Below are 18762 nucleotides of genomic sequence, written 5' to 3' on the forward strand. Positions count from 1 at the left end.
CAGCTATACATGCTCCTCAGTCCATATAGGACAGCTATACATGCTCCTCAGTCCATATAGGACAGCTATACACGCTCCTCAGTCCATATAGGACAGCTATACACGCTCCTCAGTCCATATAGGACAGCTATACATGCTCCTCAGTCCATATAGGACAGCTATACATGCTCCTCAGTCCATATAGGACAGCTATACATGCTCCTCAGTCCATATAGGACAGCTATACATGCTCCTCAGTCCATATAGGACAACTATACATGCTCCTCAGTCCATATAGGACAGCTATACATGCTCCTCAGTCCATATAGGACAGCTATACATGCTCCTCAGTCCATATAGGACAGCTATACATGCTCCTCAGTCCATATAGGACAACTATACATGCTCCTCGGTCCATATAGGACAGCTATACATGCTCCTCAGTCCATATAGGACAGCTATACATGCTCCTCAGTCCATATAGGACAGCTATACATGCTCCTCAGTCCATATAGGACAGCTATACAGCTATACATGCTCCTCAGTAAACACAGGATAGGTATACACACACTCATCTATACATATAGGACAACTATACACACTCCTCAGTCCACACAGGACGTATACACACTCCTCAGTCCACACAGGACATATACACACACTCCTCAGTCCACACAGGACGTATACACACTCCTCAGTACACAAAGGACAGCTATACACACAGGACAGCTATACACACTCCTCAGTCCACACAGGACAACTATACACACTCTTCAGTACACACACAACAGCTGCACACACTTCTCAGTTCACAAAGGACAGCTACACACACTCTTCAGCACATACACTCTTCAGTCCACACAGGACAGCTATACACTCCTCAGTCCACAAAGGACAAGCTATACATGCTCCTCAGTCCACATAGGACAGCTACACACTCCTCAGTCCACAAAGGACAGCTATATACACTCCTCAGTCCACACAGGACAGCTATACACACTCTTCAGTCCACAAAGGACAGCTATATACACTCCTCAGTCCACATAGGACAGCTATACACACGCCTCAGTCCACACAGGACAGCTATATACACTCCTCAGTCCACAAAGGACAGCTATACACACTCTTCAGTCCACACAGGACAGCTATACACACTCTTCAGTACACACAGGACAGCTAAACACACTCCTCAGTTCACATAGGACATCCATATACACTCTTCAGTTCACATAGGACATCTATATACACTCCTCAGTCCACAAAGGACAGCTATACACACTCTTCAGTCCACACAGGACAGCTAAACACACTCCTCAGTTCACACAGGACAGCTATATACACTCCTCAGTTCACATAGGACATCTACACACACTCCTCAGTCCACATAGGACATCTATACACACTCCTCAGTACACAGAGGACATCTATACACACTCCTCAGTTCACATAGGACATCTATACACACTCCTCAGTACACAGAGGACATCTATACACACTCCTCATTTCACATAGGACATCTATATACACTCCTCATTTCATACAGGACAGCTATACACGCTCCTCAGTACACACATGAGATATATACACATTCCTCAGTACACAGAGGACATATATACACACACTTCTCAGTACACACAGAAGATATATACACACTTCTCAGTACACACAGGAGATATATACACACTTCTCAGTACACACAGGAGATATATACACACTTCTCAGTACACACAGGAGATATATACACACTTCTCAGCACACACAGGAGATATATACACACTTCTCAGCACACACAGGAGATATATACACACTTCTCAGCACACACAGGAGATATATACACACTTCTCAGTACACACAGGAGATATATACACACTTCTCAGTACACACAGGAGATATATACACACTTCTCAGTACACACAGGAGATATATACACACTTCTCAGTACACAGAGGACAGCTACACACGCTCCTCATTTTACACAGGCGATATATACACTCCTCAGTTCACATAGGACATCTATACACACTCCTCAGTTCACATAGGACATCTATATACACTCCTCAGTTCACATAGGACATCTATATACACTCCTCATTTCATACAGGACAGCTATACACGCTCCTCAGTACACACATGAGATATATACACACTCCTCAGTACACAGAGGACATCTATACACACTCCTCAGTTCACATAGGACATCTATATACACTCCTCATTTCATACAGGACAGCTATACACGCTCCTCAGTACACACATGAGATATATACACATTCCTCAGTACACAGAGGACATATATACACACACTTCTCAGTACACACAGAAGATATATACACACTTCTCAGTACACACAGGAGATATATACACACTTCTCAGTACACACAGGAGATATATACACACTTCTCAGTACACACAGGAGATATATACACACTTCTCAGCACACACAGGACATATACACACTTCTCACTCAGTACACACAGGACATATATACACACTTCTCAGTACACACAGGACATATATACACACTTCTCAGTACACACAGGAGATATATACACACTTCTCAGTACACACAGGAGATATATACACACTTCTCAGTACACAGAGGACAGCTACACACGCTCCTCATTTTACACAGGCGATATATACACTCCTCAGTTCACATAGGACATCTATACACACTCCTCAGTTCACATAGGACATCTATATACACTCCTCAGTTCACATAGGACATCTATATACACTCCTCATTTCATACAGGACAGCTATACACGCTCCTCAGTACACACATGAGATATATACACACTCCTCAGTACACAGAGGACATCTATACACACTCCTCAGTTCACATAGGACATCTATACACACTCCTCAGTACACATAGGACATCTATACACACTCCTCATTTCACATAGGACATCTATATACACTCCTCATTTCATACAGGACAGCTATACACGCTCCTCAGTACACACATGAGATATATACACATTCCTCAGTACACAGAGGACATATATACACACACTTCTCAGTACACACAGGAGATATATACACACTTCTCAGTACACACAGGAGATATATACACACTTCTCAGTACACACAGGAGATATATACACACTTCTCAGTACACACAGGAGATATATACACACTTCTCAGTACACACAGGAGATATATACACACTTCTCAGTACACACAGGAGATATATACACACTTCTCAGTACACAGAGGACAGCTACACACGCTCCTCATTTTACACAGGCGATATATACACACGCTCCTCAGTTCACATAGGACATCTATACACACTCCTCAGTACACATAGGACATCTATACACACTCCTCATTTCACATAGGACATCTATATACACTCCTCATTTCATACAGGACAGCTATACACGCTCCTCAGTACACACATGAGATATATACACATTCCTCAGTACACAGAGGACATATATACACACACTTCTCAGTACACACAGGAGATATATACACACTTCTCAGTACACACAGGAGATATATACACACTTCTCAGTACACACAGGAGATATATACACACTTCTCAGTACACACAGGAGATATATACACACTTCTCAGTACACACAGGAGATATATACACACTTCTCAGTACACACAGGACATATCTACACACTTCTCAGTACACACAGGACAGCTACACACTGCTCAGTACACAGAGGACAGCTACACACGTTCCTCAGTCCACACAGGACATATCTACACACTTCTCAGTACACAGAGGACAGCTACACACTTCTCATTACACACAGGACATATCTACACACTTCTCAGTACACACAGGACATATACACACGCTCCTCAGTACACACAGGACATATACACACTTCTCAGTACACACAGGAGATATATACACTTCTCAGTACACACAGGAGATATATACTCACTCCTCAGTACACACAGGAGATATATACACACTGCTCAGCACACACAGGACATATACACATGCTCCTCAGTACACACAGGACATATCTACACACTTCTCAGCACACACAGGACATATACACACTTCTCACTCAGTACACACAGGACATATATACACACTTCTCAGTACACACAGGACATATATACACACTTCTCAGTACACACAGGACATATACACACTTCTCAGTACACACAGGACATATACACACAGGAGATATATACACACAGGAGATATATACACACAGGAGATATATACACACTTCTCAGTACACACAGGACATATACACACTTCTCAGTACACACAGGAGATATATACACACACTTCTCAGTACACACAGGACATATACACACTGCTCAGTACACACAGGACATATCTACACAGGCTCCTCAGCCAAAGCGCATACTTCCCCGTTCTGTCACAAGTTGGGACTTTCCCACCCCGCCCCTTCTGCTCCTCCATTGGTTCTCACAGCCCTTCCTTGTCTCTGATTGGCTGTCCGTGCTGTCTTTCTCTTCTTGCACACTTCCTTGTTGTAAATTCCCAGCCTTGACAGAAAGTTTGTGGAGGCTGAAGAATCCCCTCAGAAGCGGAGCCCTGCGTGTGACTGGATGCGGACGGTACATGAAGGTGAGGGTGCTGGAAATGGCTGCCGCTTTTATCATTACGAGCTAGTTAGTGAGCTGCCTCTCCGGCTCTTGTTACACACACTACAACGCCCAGCATGCCCTGCCTATGTCATAGCACGCTGGGAGTTGTAGGTAAGACTTTACTGTTACAGATGTGTTTATCACCAGGCAGTGGACTGCAGGCTGAAAAACTAGCAGGTGAAAGCGAAAGGGTTAATGTGAAGAAGGGGACGTTCTTTCAGCTTTTCTACTGATCTGTAGTTTGCTGAGCCTCCTCTGCCTCCTGCACAGGGGTTCTGGCAGGTGGAGTGCTGCTTTATTGCCTCATAACTTCAGGTGGGAACATGTATCATCGGAGGGGGAGGATAATTTGTGCCATGTAGGGTGCCCAATGTATCTGACCCTGCATGGACTCCATCAGAGGCTGTAAGGTCTGCTTATCATCACATATCCTGTGTGTGGCCTCCAAAAAGAGACAGGATGGGGCCCCAGCAATAGAGCGCTGATGACCTATATAGGTCACTGGTATCATGCCCACTTGCCCCTGTGTGGGACCCTAGAAGTAAGATATGTGTTGGAGCATGCTGTTATTTTTCTCATGACCCCTGTAAGGAAATGCCTCTGAGTAAGGGCTCATGCACACAAACGGTTTTTATTTTGCGGAACCATTCATTTCAATGGGTCCACAAAAAAGATTAAAGTTATTCAGTTTCTGTATGTCTGTATTTGTGTTCCGCCCAAAAATAGAACGTGTCCTATTATTGTCCGTATTACGGACAAGGACAGGACTGTTCTATTAGCAGTCAACTGTTCCGTTCCGCAAAATACGTCATCTGTATTCTTTGCGGAATTTTTTTTGCGGACCGCAAAATACATACGGTCGTGTGCATAAGCCCTAAATCAGTACGTACCCATAGAAGGGCGCCCTGTTCGAAATCTGTGCTTAACCCAAGGTGTACATATGCATCAGGGGTAGACTTAGGCCAGACACAGGAGTGAGTTGAATGTGAGAAACTCGCAGCGTGTGTCAGTGAGAGGTCCCGTTCTGTTCACCGCTCCTTCCTACAGGACAGCACAGCATTAGAGCTCATGCACACGACCGTATGTATTTCTCACTCGTTTCATTGGGCGACCGTGGGTATAGCTGCTTGCTGCCACTAGGAGGCGACACTAGGCTAAAAAGTGTTAGCTCCTCCTCTGCCGGCTATACCCCCTCCAGCCTGGAGAGAGCATATCAGTTTTTTTAGCTTAGTGTCGTAGGAAGCAGACCTCCCTGCTTACAGGGCAGCTTCCTTTTCTTCTTTTTTTCAGATTGGTTCGGCCCTCTGGCATTACTTGTGTTCTGGGGGTATAGCCGACAGAGGAGGAGCGAACACTTTTTAGCCTAGTGTCGCCTCCTAGTGGCAGCCAGCAGCTATACCCACGGTTCTGTGTCCCCCAATGAACTAAGCGAGAAAGAGATTTTACAGGTGAGTTCACTAAAATCTCATTTTTACGGTCCACAAAAAACTGATACGCAAAAAATACGGATGACGTCCATCTGCATTCCATATTTTGCGGAATGGAACAGCTAACCCCTAATAGAAAGTCCTATCCTTGTCCGTAATGCGGACAATAATAGGACACGTTCTATTTTTTTGCAGAACGGAGGTACGGACATATGGAAACAGAATGCACACAGAGTAAGTTCATTTTTTATTAATTTTTTTGAGTGGACCCATTGAAATGATGGTTCTGCATACGGTCCACAAAAAAATGCAATGGACACGGAAAGAAAATACGTTCGTGTGCATGAGGCCTAAGACTGATTTATACGCCACTCGCCATTGCGAAATGTGTGGGTTTTCCATGCAGATTCCTGTGCAAAAAAAAACTTATTACAGTACCAGCAAAGTGTATGAGATTCTAAAAATCTCATGTACACCTTGCAGATTTTTTTTCTGTGCAGAACTTTACTTGCCAAGTGGATTTCATTATTTGCAGACATTCCTCCATTTTCACCCCGGCAGCCCCCCCTGACTTCATGCTCCAACGCTCTCCTTTGCCCTGCGCTAAATCGTGCAGGGCAAAGGCATTTTCCGGAGTTCCGGTGACGTATCGGGCTCTCCATGGGGCTGCCAGGAAGCCCGGCGACGTCAAACGGCTAGGGCAACGCTAAAGCACGCCCATCAGTGAGCCCAACTCTAAAGCCTCCGCCCGGCAGTGTGTTATTGCAAACAAAAGAGCCCTAGCCCTGCGCGATCTAGCATGAAATGCTCCAATGCTAACATCAGGGGTGCTTCCTGGGTGGAATTATGGGTATGTCCGGGTTCAGCTCAGAACCCGGACAACTCCTTTAATTATGTTTGTGGGTTTTAGCTGCGGCTATCACCCGTTTCCAATGGAGGGTGAGATCTCTGTTGAAATGGCATCAAATCTGCACCAAAATCCGCTGTAGACATTGCGGATGCAGATATTCTGCAGAAACTAACATAAATCCGCACGGAAATTTAGCTGCATTTGTTTACAGGTGGTCTTGGGGTTCTGAAATCTACTGATTTACACTGACATAATGCTGTCAGTATAATACAATAGATTCCAGGACTCTCAGGGTCACACAGCATTATAAATCATCATATTGTGGATCGCTAAAGGCAGGTCCCGAGCATATGGGCACCGGCCATGTCCACTCTGTGCTGCGGATGTGAACCCTCTGACTTGAATGGGTCTGCGATCCACAAGATACGGCCAAAGATAGGACATGTCCTATCATTTGCTGTACGGAGGCACGGATCGGAAGCCCGTAGAAACAGTATGAAGCGCTCCCATGGGCTTTCGGGTCCGTCCCTCCTCGCTGCAGAAGAAAAGACATGTCCTATCATTTGCTGTGCGGAGGCACGGATCGGAAGCCCGCAGAAACAGTATGAAGAGCTCCCATGGGCTTTCGGGTCCGTCCCTCCTCGCTGCAGAAGAAAAGACATGTCCTATCTTTTGCTGTGCGGAGGCACGGATCGGAAGCCCGCAGAAACAGTATGAAGCACTCCCATGGGCTTTCTGGTCCGTCCCTCCGCGCTGCAGAAGAAAAGACATGTCCTATCTTTTGCTGTACGGAGGCACGGATCGGAAGCCCGCAGAAACAGTATGAAGCGCTCCCATGGGCTTTCTGGTCCGTCCCTCCGCGCTGCAGAAGAAAAGACATGTCCTATCTTTTGCCATATTTTACAGATCACAGACACATTCAGTGGGTTCATATCCCCAGCACGGAGTGCACACGGCCAGTGCCCGTGCATTGCGAACCACTATTTGCCCGAAGCACGGGCATGGAACCCTTCGGTTCATGGGCATGGGCCCTAATGCTGTGCAATCCTATTAGAGGAGCAGAGGTCAGGACTTGACTGCTCACTGACATACGCAGCGAGTTTCTCGCTTTGAATTCGCTGGAATGTGTCTGGGCTTAGGTCCTGAATGAGCTTTCAGATAAGGGCATCTGTCCCTCCCGACTCCCCATAAATTCGCTCAGATGTAACCGGTTTGGAGCTGGTAGTGAGGTGTATTAATCAGATAGGTGTCTTCTCTTCCAGGTTCCATGTTTTTCTTCTTGATTCACCTACTGAAGAAACTGGAGTGAAATGTCGTCTCCAAATTTATATATTGCTGTTTGTGACTTCTCATCAGTTCTCCAAAATCCAGATGGCAAATACGACAAAGTGGAGAGAGGGAGTCTACTAACATTGACTGCGGCCCCCTCCTCACACCTCTCCAGGACAGACAGTACTCTGCTCCATTCACCCATCCTATGGCTCAGAGTACATGAAACTGAGAAGGTAGTTGGAGTGGACCCAGAGTCTGTAAAGGAGATTGGAGCATTGGTATGGAGAATATTACTGGCAGTCACTGATACAGAAGAGCGATATGCCTTTTATATGGACTATAAAAGACTGCGGGACGTAATGCACCTAAAAACTGGGGATCATGTCCGTGTCCAAGTCAAGTCCTCCAGTGGACGCAAAGAGAGGGGCGTGCTTCGTTACAAGGGGTCTGTCAATCAGGAACAAGAGATCTTTTATGGAGTTCAGCTTATGGTGAGCTATCAGTCAGTAACAAAACAGGTTAGGCTCTGTTCACATCTGAATCAGGCTCCATCCACTCCCTCATATAGTATGTGCTATGTTTCCACATGTGAACGGAGGACGCTTCAGCAGAACCTGATGGATCGCTTTGTGAGCGAGTGTAGTCTGCTTGTTGCCAATTAATTCTGTCTAAGGTTCTATTCACGTGACCTTGTCCGTTTTGCAGACCACATATCGTGGATCCGCAAAACAGGAACACAGACTGTGTGCACACCACATCACAGTGAGGACCCATTGACTTCAACGAGTCTGTGATCCGCAAGATGTGGCAAAGAATAGGACACGTCTTATCTTTTGTGGTGGGGCCACATTGACCCAGAAGCACATGGAGGGGCTTCTAACTTAGTCCATACCATCATAAATTAGACGCATCCTCCCCTTTGGATCTAACTAGGCTACTTTCACACTAACGTTTTTCTTTTCTGGTGTTGAGTGCCGTCACAGGGACTCAATACCGGAAAATAACTGATCAGTTTTATCCTAATGCATTCTGAATGGAGAGCATTCCGTTCAGGATGCATCAGTTCAGTCCCTCTTATGTTTTTTGGCTGGAGAAAATACCGCAGCATGCTGCAGTTTTCTCTCCGACCAAAAATCCTGGCATTAATTTCCATTGAAACGTATTAGTGCCGGATCCGGCATTAAAATTGCTGCATTTACGGATCCGTTCTTCCGGTCCGCGCATGCGCAGACCTTTAGATCTGTGAAAAAAATAAAATACTGGATCCGTTTTTCCGGATGACACTGGAGAGAACGATCCAGTATTTCAATGCATTTGTCAGACTGAACCGGATCCGTCTGACAAATCCCATCTGTTCGCGTCCGGATTGCCGGATCCGGCAGGCAGTTCAGGCGACGAACTGCCTGCCGGAATACTCTGCCACAAGTGTGAAAGTACCCTTAGTCTATGCCAAATATTTGCACTGAAATGTTGGTGCATATTTTCACTTTACACCACACCCCTTTCTGCTAAACCACACCCCATTGTATAGACACTTTGGAAAACATGTATGTTGGAAACATCTGTAAATTCTCTCACAAATTATACAACTCTTTTTAACTGTAACAGAACCCACAAAGCAGGTGTGTACAGAGCCTAAGTCCATTTATTTTTTGTTGACTGGTCTTGCATTTCAGGGGCATGCCATGGGGAAAGGCTTCACAGACGGATCATTTCGTGATCAGAGATTCTTCCATTGTGACGAGAATTGTGGGGTTTTCGTATCAGGAAGCAGGTTGGAGAGGGATTGGGATGAATATCCTGTAAGAAAATCAGGAAGAGTAGAGGAGAAGACTCTTGGAGGACATGAAGAATCAGTTTTGAGAAGCAGAAACTGTCAAGAGCCACGCTCCAAACCATTGGTATTCATGCCACGTGGAATGAGGCAGGGAAGTCCACAGAGGACTAGCGAGAAGGATCAAGAAAATGGTAACCATTAAGCCAGTATATTAATCTTTTCTACACTATTGCAGGGCTCCAGGTTAAATTCCTAGGAGACATTTGCTCCTAAACTGAAAAGTTTAGGAGGAAATCCAATTTTTGGTCACCAGATTAAAATACTGGACTGCTCCTTTCTGTCTCTCTCTTGGCAAGCAGGGGCGTTGGAGATGGGTCTAAGCGAGTTATTATAACACTCCTATGCATAATTGTGGCACCTATATACAAGAATATAACTATAATATCCCCCATGTACAAGGATGTTGCTACTGTATGCATTTTATAGGTCCCATTCAGTGCCCTCTTCTTCCAGTATAATCATCTATACATCCACTTGTATCAGTAGTTTGGAGACAGCACACCAAGGACAGCAGATAGCTTCAATTCAACATGTATTTTACCAGTGGTACAATCTCATAGTAACATTTATTGCTTGTTACGACGTTTCGGGCCCAATTTGGTGCCCTTTATCAAGCTGAGAAGCCAGTCGTAAGAATTCCACGACATGCCTTGTCTTATGACCGGCCTTCTCAGCTTGATAAAGGGCACCAAATTGGGCCCGAAACTTCATAATAAGCAATAAATGTTACTATGAGATTGTACCACTGGTAAAATACATATTGAATTGAAGCTATATGCTGTCCTTGGTGTGCTGTCTCCAAACTACTGATACAAGTTATTTACCGACACCTCGGGTGGAAGGGGTCTAAAAGGGGACGTGCACCCACAAAAGCCGCTGATGAGACGTGTGCTGAGGTCTTGCTGTGACTAGCATCTATACGTCCCCCAGTATAATATACCCAGTGCTGCTGTACACATCCAGGGCCAAGCTAACTCCCCCACTGTAATCACATTCAGATCCAAACCACGACCACAATAATAACTAGGAATGAGCGAATTTCATATTTTGATGTTCGTGTGGTGGCATTTACTGAATTGCGTTATGGATTCCGTTACCACGGTCCATAACGCAATTCCATGACAGAATGCATAACGGAATGCCTTTAGAGTTATTCTGTTATTCATTCCTTCATAATAGAAGTCTATGGCCTGTATAACGGATCCGTCCGGTTTACGTTATGCAGGAGAGGACTCCAACATAACGTAAACCGGACAGATCCGTTATGCAGCCCATAGACCTCTATTATGACAGAATAAATAACGGAATGACTCTAAAGGCATTCCATCATGGAATTGCGTTATGGTCCATGGTAACAGAATTCATAACGCAATTCAGTAAATACCACAACACGAACCCACACATGAACTTCAAAATATGAAATTCACTGATCCCTAATAATAGCATTCAAACCTACCCCCGCCAATCATATCCAGAACTTGACCACCCCCAACAAAAATAATCACCTCCCCACCCCAAGACAGTCACAAAGCTGGTTCCCTATTGTCCCCGCCCTTACCCCTCCTAGCCCCCAAAGCAATCAGTCAGGCTGACCATGCTCATCCCACTCCAAGAGTAGTCACAAAGCTTGTTTTCCATCACTCCCCCATCTACCCCAGCAATGACTTTCAGGCAACCACCCAACCCCCCTATCTCTTAAAGTAGCCACAAAGATTGTTCTCCATCCCCCCAACAATCACATTCAGACCTACATCCTTCCATACCCCAAAGTAGTCAGAAAGCTGTTACCCATCATCCCCTATTCCCCCCAGTGATCTCAGGCTAAGTAGTCAAAAGGCGTGTTCCCCATGGTAACCTGCCCTTTCCCCCAATAATCACATTCAGACTGACCACCTCCATCCCTCAAAGTAGTGAGTTATTTCCCCATTCTTGCCTGCCCCATATTCTCTAGCAATCATACTCAGGCACACCATCCTCCTTCCAACCCTCCAGTTCATTACATTTAAAGGGGTTCTACAGTTTAAACTGAGCATCTGATTGGCGGGGGTCCGACACCTGGGACCTCTGCCGATCAGCTGGCAGTAGCGCCGCGGCCTTCTCACTGTTTACCGCAGGCCCAGTGACATCACGACTAGTAGTACTGGCCTGGGCGGGGCTAAGCTCTGTTCTGCACCCAGGCCAGTACTACTAGTCGTGACGTCACTTGGCCTGCGGTAAACGGTGAGAAGGCTGCGGTGCTACTTCCAGCGCCGCTGCCTTCTCAAACAGCTGATCGGCAGAGGTGTTCTCTTTTCAGTGCGGCCCGTATGCGGAACCGTTCACTTCTACGGGGCCGCAAAAAAACAAAATGACTCAGTGTTCATTCCTTTTTCGTATATGTCCACATGGGCACTCCGCAAAAAAATATAACATGTCCTATTATTTATTGTCCGCATTACTGACAAGGATAGGACTGTTCTATTAGGGGCCATCTGTTGAGGAAGGCATATCGCCGAAACGCGTCCTGGTTGTTGGGGCATTTCACTTTGGATGGAATAAAACTGATATATTGAAAAAGAAGATATGACTGCCGGGATTTATTTTTATTTTTGCCCTAAGACTATGGCAGTGCTGAAAGAGATTTGCCTCAGCTGAGTTGGGAAATTGCAGGTACACAGGCAGTGCAAGTTATAGAACATGTCCTATTCTTGTCCTTTTTGTGGACAAGAATAGGCATGTCTCCAAAAAGGTGCGGCATACATCCTTATCTTGCATATCCACAGTTTGTGGACCACAAAATACATACAGTCGTGTGCACGAGGCCTAACAGTGTGGTCACGGAGACAAACCGAGGACCTGCATGCAGGACTGGTGCCACCCTAGGCAAAAGCTAATTTTGCCGCCCCCCCCCCCCTGACTCCGCCTATTGACCACACCCTTTGACTCGTCCCTCCTTTTGTCACCCACCTATTTATACAGACTGTACCCTTCATTGTGGTAAGGCCACGTTTTCTCCCTCCAGCTACATACCATGTCATCCACAGATCCCCTCCCCGCCCAGTGCCGCCTCCTAGCTAATTTATTCACTTCCCTTGCCTCTGTGTAATCTTGCACAGGCGCACTGGCAGAGGCATCGTCGAACGAGGTGCGCTGGAAGACTGCGCATGCGCACTTCGCTCGACGATGCCTCTGCCAGTGCGCCTGTGCGAGATTACACAGAGGCAAGTGAAGTGAATAAATTAGCTAGGAGGCGGGGCCGGCGCCTCCAGCAAGAGTGCGCCTTTTACGCGGTGGCGTACCTTGCTTATTGGTGGCGCCGACCCTGCCTGCATGGGGGAAGGTGACATTAGAGCACTTGGAAGGTGGAGCTGAGGGATAAATGTACAGCGCCAGTAGGCAGAGCATTGTTCTTAAAGGGATTCTGTCACCTCCCCTAAGCCAAAAAACGATTTTAAAGCAGCCATGAAGCACAGCTTACCTGGATTAGGCTGTGCTCTTTTATCTTGAAATCCGTCCAGCAGTTACTGCAAAAAACGACTTTGATTGATATGTAAATGTGTCCTGAAGGTGCCCAGAGGGGCGTTTTTTTCTTCTTAGAGAGCCCAGTACCGCCCCTCTTTCAGTGCCCAGCCCGCCTTCCTTGTACTGTCTAACCGCCGCCCCCAGCCTGCCACAGCCTCTCCTCCCCCTCCCTCACGCCGAACGAACTTTCGCACTGACTGAGGGAAGAGCGAGCATCGGACGTCACTGGGCTCGGCGCATGCCCAGTGACGAAGATGAAGCTGCTGCCCTCAGTCTCCTGCTGATCGCACAGGCGCAGCCCTCAGTGGGTACTGCGCCTGTGCGAGACTTCGTTCGGCGTGAGGGAGGGGGAGGAGAGGGAGGGGAGGCTGTGGCAGGCTGGGGGCGGCGGTTAGACAGTACAAGGAAGGCGGGCTGGGCACTGAAAGAGGGGCGGTACTGGGCTCTCTAAGAAGAAAAAAACGCCCCTCTGGGAACCTTCAGGACACATTTACATATCAATCAAAGTCGTTTTTTGCAGTAACTGCTGGACAGATTTCAAGATAAAAGAGCACAGCCTAATCCAGGTAAGCTGTGCTTCATGGCTGCTTTAAAATCGTTTTTTGGCTTAGGGGAGGTGACAGAATCCCTTTAAATTATATAAACCTGATTTTCCATGCATTGTGTGGTATAAATGGACAGCATCTGTACTGAATCCTGACACGTTCATTTTAACCCTTAGGATACCGAAGGCTTTTTCATTTTTGCGTTTCCATTTTTCTTCCCTATCTTCCTTGAACCATAACTTTTTTTATTTTTCCATTCACATAGCTGTATGAGCACTTGTTTTTTTGCGGGACATGTACTTTCTAATGCCACCATTTAATATGGCATACAATGTAGTGGGAAGCAGAAAATAAATTCAAAATGGGGTGGAATTGGAAAAAAAAACACAGTTCCTCCACAGTTTTACAGGTTTTGTTCCCACAGCGTTCCATTTGTGGCAAATCTGACCTGTGACCTTCATTCATACAGGTTTTTTGTCTAAATAGTGTAAAAATAAATGTAAACTTGTGAAAAAATTAATGAATTATTTTTCAATCACCATATTCTGACCCCCATAAAAAAATGTTTTAGTTATATCTACTGAGCTGTATGGGGACTTATTTTTTTGCGGGACAATCTGTAGTTTTTACCGATACCATTTTGCATTGTGTGATTTTATTTTATTTATTTATTTATTTATATTTATTACATTTTTGGGGGGTAAGAGAAGCAATAAAAAAAAGGCAAATTGGCCATTTTGACCCTTTTTTCCATTACGCCATTCGCCATATTGGAAAAGTATTTTTATATTTAATTAGTACGGGTGTCTTCGGTCGTGGTGATACCCATGATGTTTATATTTTTTGTTATTTATTTATGTATGTATTTTTTTATTATACCTTCCCATATAATGATGGGGTGATTTTAATTTATAATAACTGTATAATGATGGGGGTGATTTAAACAAATATTTCATATATATTTTAAAGTTTTTGTTTTTTTTACTTTTTTGTTATGATTTTGAAGCTCATATTTGAGCCTACAAAATCCCATTTTTATTTTTATTTATTTTTTCATTCTGAACATTCATGGATTTTCTACATCCATTTAAATGTCAGAATTGCTAATTTCTTGGCCAAAATAAGAATTGCAGCTTAAATGCCCTATGTCTCTTCAGCCAGACCCAGCGTATTTAAATCAATTACCGGCATCCTCATTGGCCGCAGAGGATGCTGGTTAGATGCCCGGAAGTGCGAGCTTCCGTTTTTTTTCGCTCTTTAGATGCCGTGATCTCATGAGCCTTGATTACAACATCTAAAGGATTTAATGAAACTTTGGCAGAGATCGGGGAACACATTCCTTTACAGTAATGAGCCTGAGCCTGTACTAGGTTTCCAGGCTTATTACTTGTATATTACAGTTCAGGTCAGCAGGTGGAAGCACTGAACTGTAACATAGTGATTTCTGTATAGCATAATGGAGCAAATTACATTATTCTATTTATGTTGATTGCAAGTTGGGATCCAATTGGGGAGAAAAATTCACAATAAGTGATCAAAAAGTCATACAGAACCCAAAATGGTATGAGTAAAAACTACAGATCGCCCAGCAAAAAAAATGAGCCCTGACACATCTCCATAGACATAACTGTAAAAAAGTTATAGGGGTCAGACTATGGCAATTACAAGAAATAAATAAATTTTCTCGCTAGTATCATTGGGGGACACAGACCGTGGGTATAGCTGCTTGCTGCCACTAGGAGGCGACACTAGGCTAAGAAGTGATAACTCCTCCCCCGCAGGCTATACCCCCTCCAGCCTGGAGAGAGCATATCAGTTTTTAGCTTAGTGTCGTAGGAGGCAGACCTCCCTGCTTTTGCAGGGCGGCTTACCTTTATTATTTTATCTTTTTCCTCTTTTAGGTTGGGGAAACAGAGTCGCCTAGCCACTCTGTCTACCCCGGGAGCAAGGCCGGTGTCGGAATCCCTCACCGCTCGCCCTCCCCAAGAAACGAAAGTGGACCAGGGCAGCCCAGCTCCCCTGCTTCCCGCCAGCCAAGGGGGTCACCTGAATCCCGCGAGACCCTCCGCCATTCCAGTCTCCTGCCACTTCGTGTGCCAGCGGCTGAAGAGGTGACCCTGCTGGTACTCTGAGAAAGGGTGAAGAGAAGAGGATGAAGATGGGGTGAGTAGTCCGTATTGGGTAAGTACCTCGGCCCTTCCCCTCCCCCTTCTCCCTTCCCCCCCGGTCACCTCATCATAAGATGGAGGACCTTTTTCCTCAGGTGGGCCATTCATGGTGAGGGCCCCACATTACCTCAGGCCCAATGTAGGTTTGGGCTTCTGTCCATACGGGGGGCCTGGGTTCTCCTCAGATTCTGGTCCAGTTGTACGGCCTGCGGGGTGAGCTCCCGCGGCCGATGTTCAGCCAGGGCACTTACAGAGCGCCGCTCCGGTCACTCCACTCCCGGCCGGCTATTCGTTTGGCCGGCGCCAAAAATTTAGCCCCCGGCTCCACTTCGGGCCTACCGGGATTCAGCCCGTGCAGTTGTTTTAGCGGCACGGGATGGGTTCCCGCAGCGAGAGTGGACACTCCCCCTCCAAATCAGTGGGCAGACATCGGCGGTTGCTCTTCAGGCCCCGCTGTGGTAACCGGCCGGCAGTACCGCCCGGTCGGCTGTGCGCCGAACTTTATGTCCCGGCTTTTGCGGCCTACTAGGCCGCAACTTTCATTCCAGTTATGGAGGGGGCGGGTTCGTCCTTTTGGCGCGGATTCTCCCCGACTAGCTGTCGCTCCTCCCCCAGGTGCCCCGCTGAGCTCCGCATCTGGTCCTCTGAGCTGGGTTAACCCTTTGTGGCAAGTCGTTTGTTTGCAGCCGGCACTGCATTATCTGAGTGTCCCCTTTCTGCAGGCCAATTACCTTAGATTAGGAAGTTAACCCTAACCCCTTCCTGCCGGCATGTCCACCCTGGTGGTGGGGTATGGGGCTGGGCCCATGTCCTATCTGGACAGGGCAGGATTGCTCACAGTTTCCCATTCCGCCCTCCGGGGCTGTTTAGTTGAGAATGCACACATGAAGAATTCCCAGACCACCTTCTGGGTCGTCTGGTGTATAGGCCACCACAGGTGAAATCCAGGGGAGCACATCTGAGGGATTCCCAATCCGCCATACGGGCCGTTTGGTTGATAATGCTCCACCTGCACAAATACAGGGGAGCACATCTGAGAGATTCCCAATCCGCCCGCTGAGGCCGTTTGGTTGATAATGCTCCACCTGCACAAATGCAGGGGAGCACATCTGCAGGATTCCCAATCCGCCCGTTGGGCTGTTTGGTTGATATTGCTCCACCTGCACACATACAGGGGAGCACATCTGGAGGATTCCCAATCCGCCCGCTGGGGCCGTTTGGTTGATAATACTCCACCTACAAAAATACAGGGGAGCGCATCTGAAGGATTCCCAATCCGCCCTACGGGGTCGTTTGGTTGATTAATGCTCCACCTGCACAAATCCAGGGGAGCACATCTGAGGATTCCCAATCCGCCCGCTGAGGCCGTTGGTTGATAATACTCCACCTGCACGGATCCGGGGGAGCACATCTGAAGGATTCCCAATCCGCCCTACGGGGCCGTTTGGTTGATAATGCTCCACCTGCACGGATCCGGGGGGAACACAGATGCAGGATTCCCAATCCGCCCTACGGGGCCGTTTGGTTGATAATGCTCCACCTGCACAAGCCAGGGGAACACAGCTGCTGGATTCCCAATCCACCCTCTTGGGTCATTTGGTTGTTAATCCACATGCGCAATCCAATGGAGGACCTCTGGCAGTTCCCAATCCACCCTCCTGGATTGTGGGTCGATTGAGTACCGCCCACACAATCCTGTGAGCGGTCAGGTAGGGATGCCGATTCCACCTCCTGGGTGTTTTGATGGTTATATCACCGCTGTCACAGCCTGCAACTGCCATGGCTGGATGCTAAGAGGTAGAGCTACGCACGAGCAGGACATTCCTCCTCGGTCTCCTCCGCACCTCCATCCTTCCTCATTAGGGTGATATTCAGAACCCTCCCTTCTGACAGGGGTTGGTTCTGAGGGAACAGGGAACAGTTCTGCGGACTCTGATTTGAACCTTCTAGACTGCATCCATGCTACCGGCAGTACTGATTGTCTGCATTGCCCCTTCCTTAGGCGGCATTTGCTTTGCTACTGGATACAGTACTTACCCTTTGTATTCCCTCCTTCCACAGGTGGACTGACGGCACTTGCACTGGTCAGTGCCAGCCATTTGCGTCTCCCCTTTCGGTTGTTGACGGATTGCTGTTCCACTGGGTACAGTACTGGCGTTATGCATTAGCCTCTCTTATAGGAGGCGTTATGGCTTTATCGCGGGTGGCAATGTTTGCTGTAAGTATTACCACCTTGCTTAGGTGGAGGAATTCTCTACCCACCGGGAACGGGACTATTCGTATGCATTATCCTCTTCGATAGGGGTGTAATTCTCTGCCATAGGGGTCAATTCCTACTGGGTGCATTACCCCCTGCCATAGGTTAGGTACTGGCGCTAACCTCAGGATACAGTACTCCCTATATATTTTTCTCCCCTTCATAGGTGGAGTGGTTGCACTTCCATTGAGGGTAGTGCTTACAGTACGCGTTACCCCCTCCAGGGAGGGGGTTGTTACACTACCGTTGGATGCGGTTCTGTTTATCTCCCTACCTTCCTTCCTTGACGGAGGGTTGCGCTACCACTGAATACTAGTCAACAGTCGT

The 18762-nt window shown here is 46.8% G+C and overlaps 1 protein-coding gene across 1 annotated transcript in view; it reads left to right on the forward strand.

Moving 5' to 3' along the window:
• Positions 1-4438: 4438 nt before the first annotated feature.
• The window catches only part of LOC122924007 (ubiquitin carboxyl-terminal hydrolase CYLD-like), a 69086-nt gene continuing 54762 nt past the window's right edge, over positions 4439-18762 (forward strand). The window contains exons 1-3 of the mRNA XM_044274933.1: positions 4439-4558; positions 8118-8618; positions 9804-10095. Of these exons, the coding sequence (XP_044130868.1) occupies positions 8166-8618; positions 9804-10095 (745 nt within the window). The 5' untranslated portion in view covers positions 4439-4558; positions 8118-8165. The remainder of the gene's footprint in view (positions 4559-8117; positions 8619-9803; positions 10096-18762) is intronic.

This window comes from Bufo gargarizans, chromosome 1 (assembly GCF_014858855.1).
Source record: "Bufo gargarizans isolate SCDJY-AF-19 chromosome 1, ASM1485885v1, whole genome shotgun sequence".
NCBI classification, from domain to species: Eukaryota; Metazoa; Chordata; class Amphibia; order Anura; family Bufonidae; genus Bufo; species Bufo gargarizans.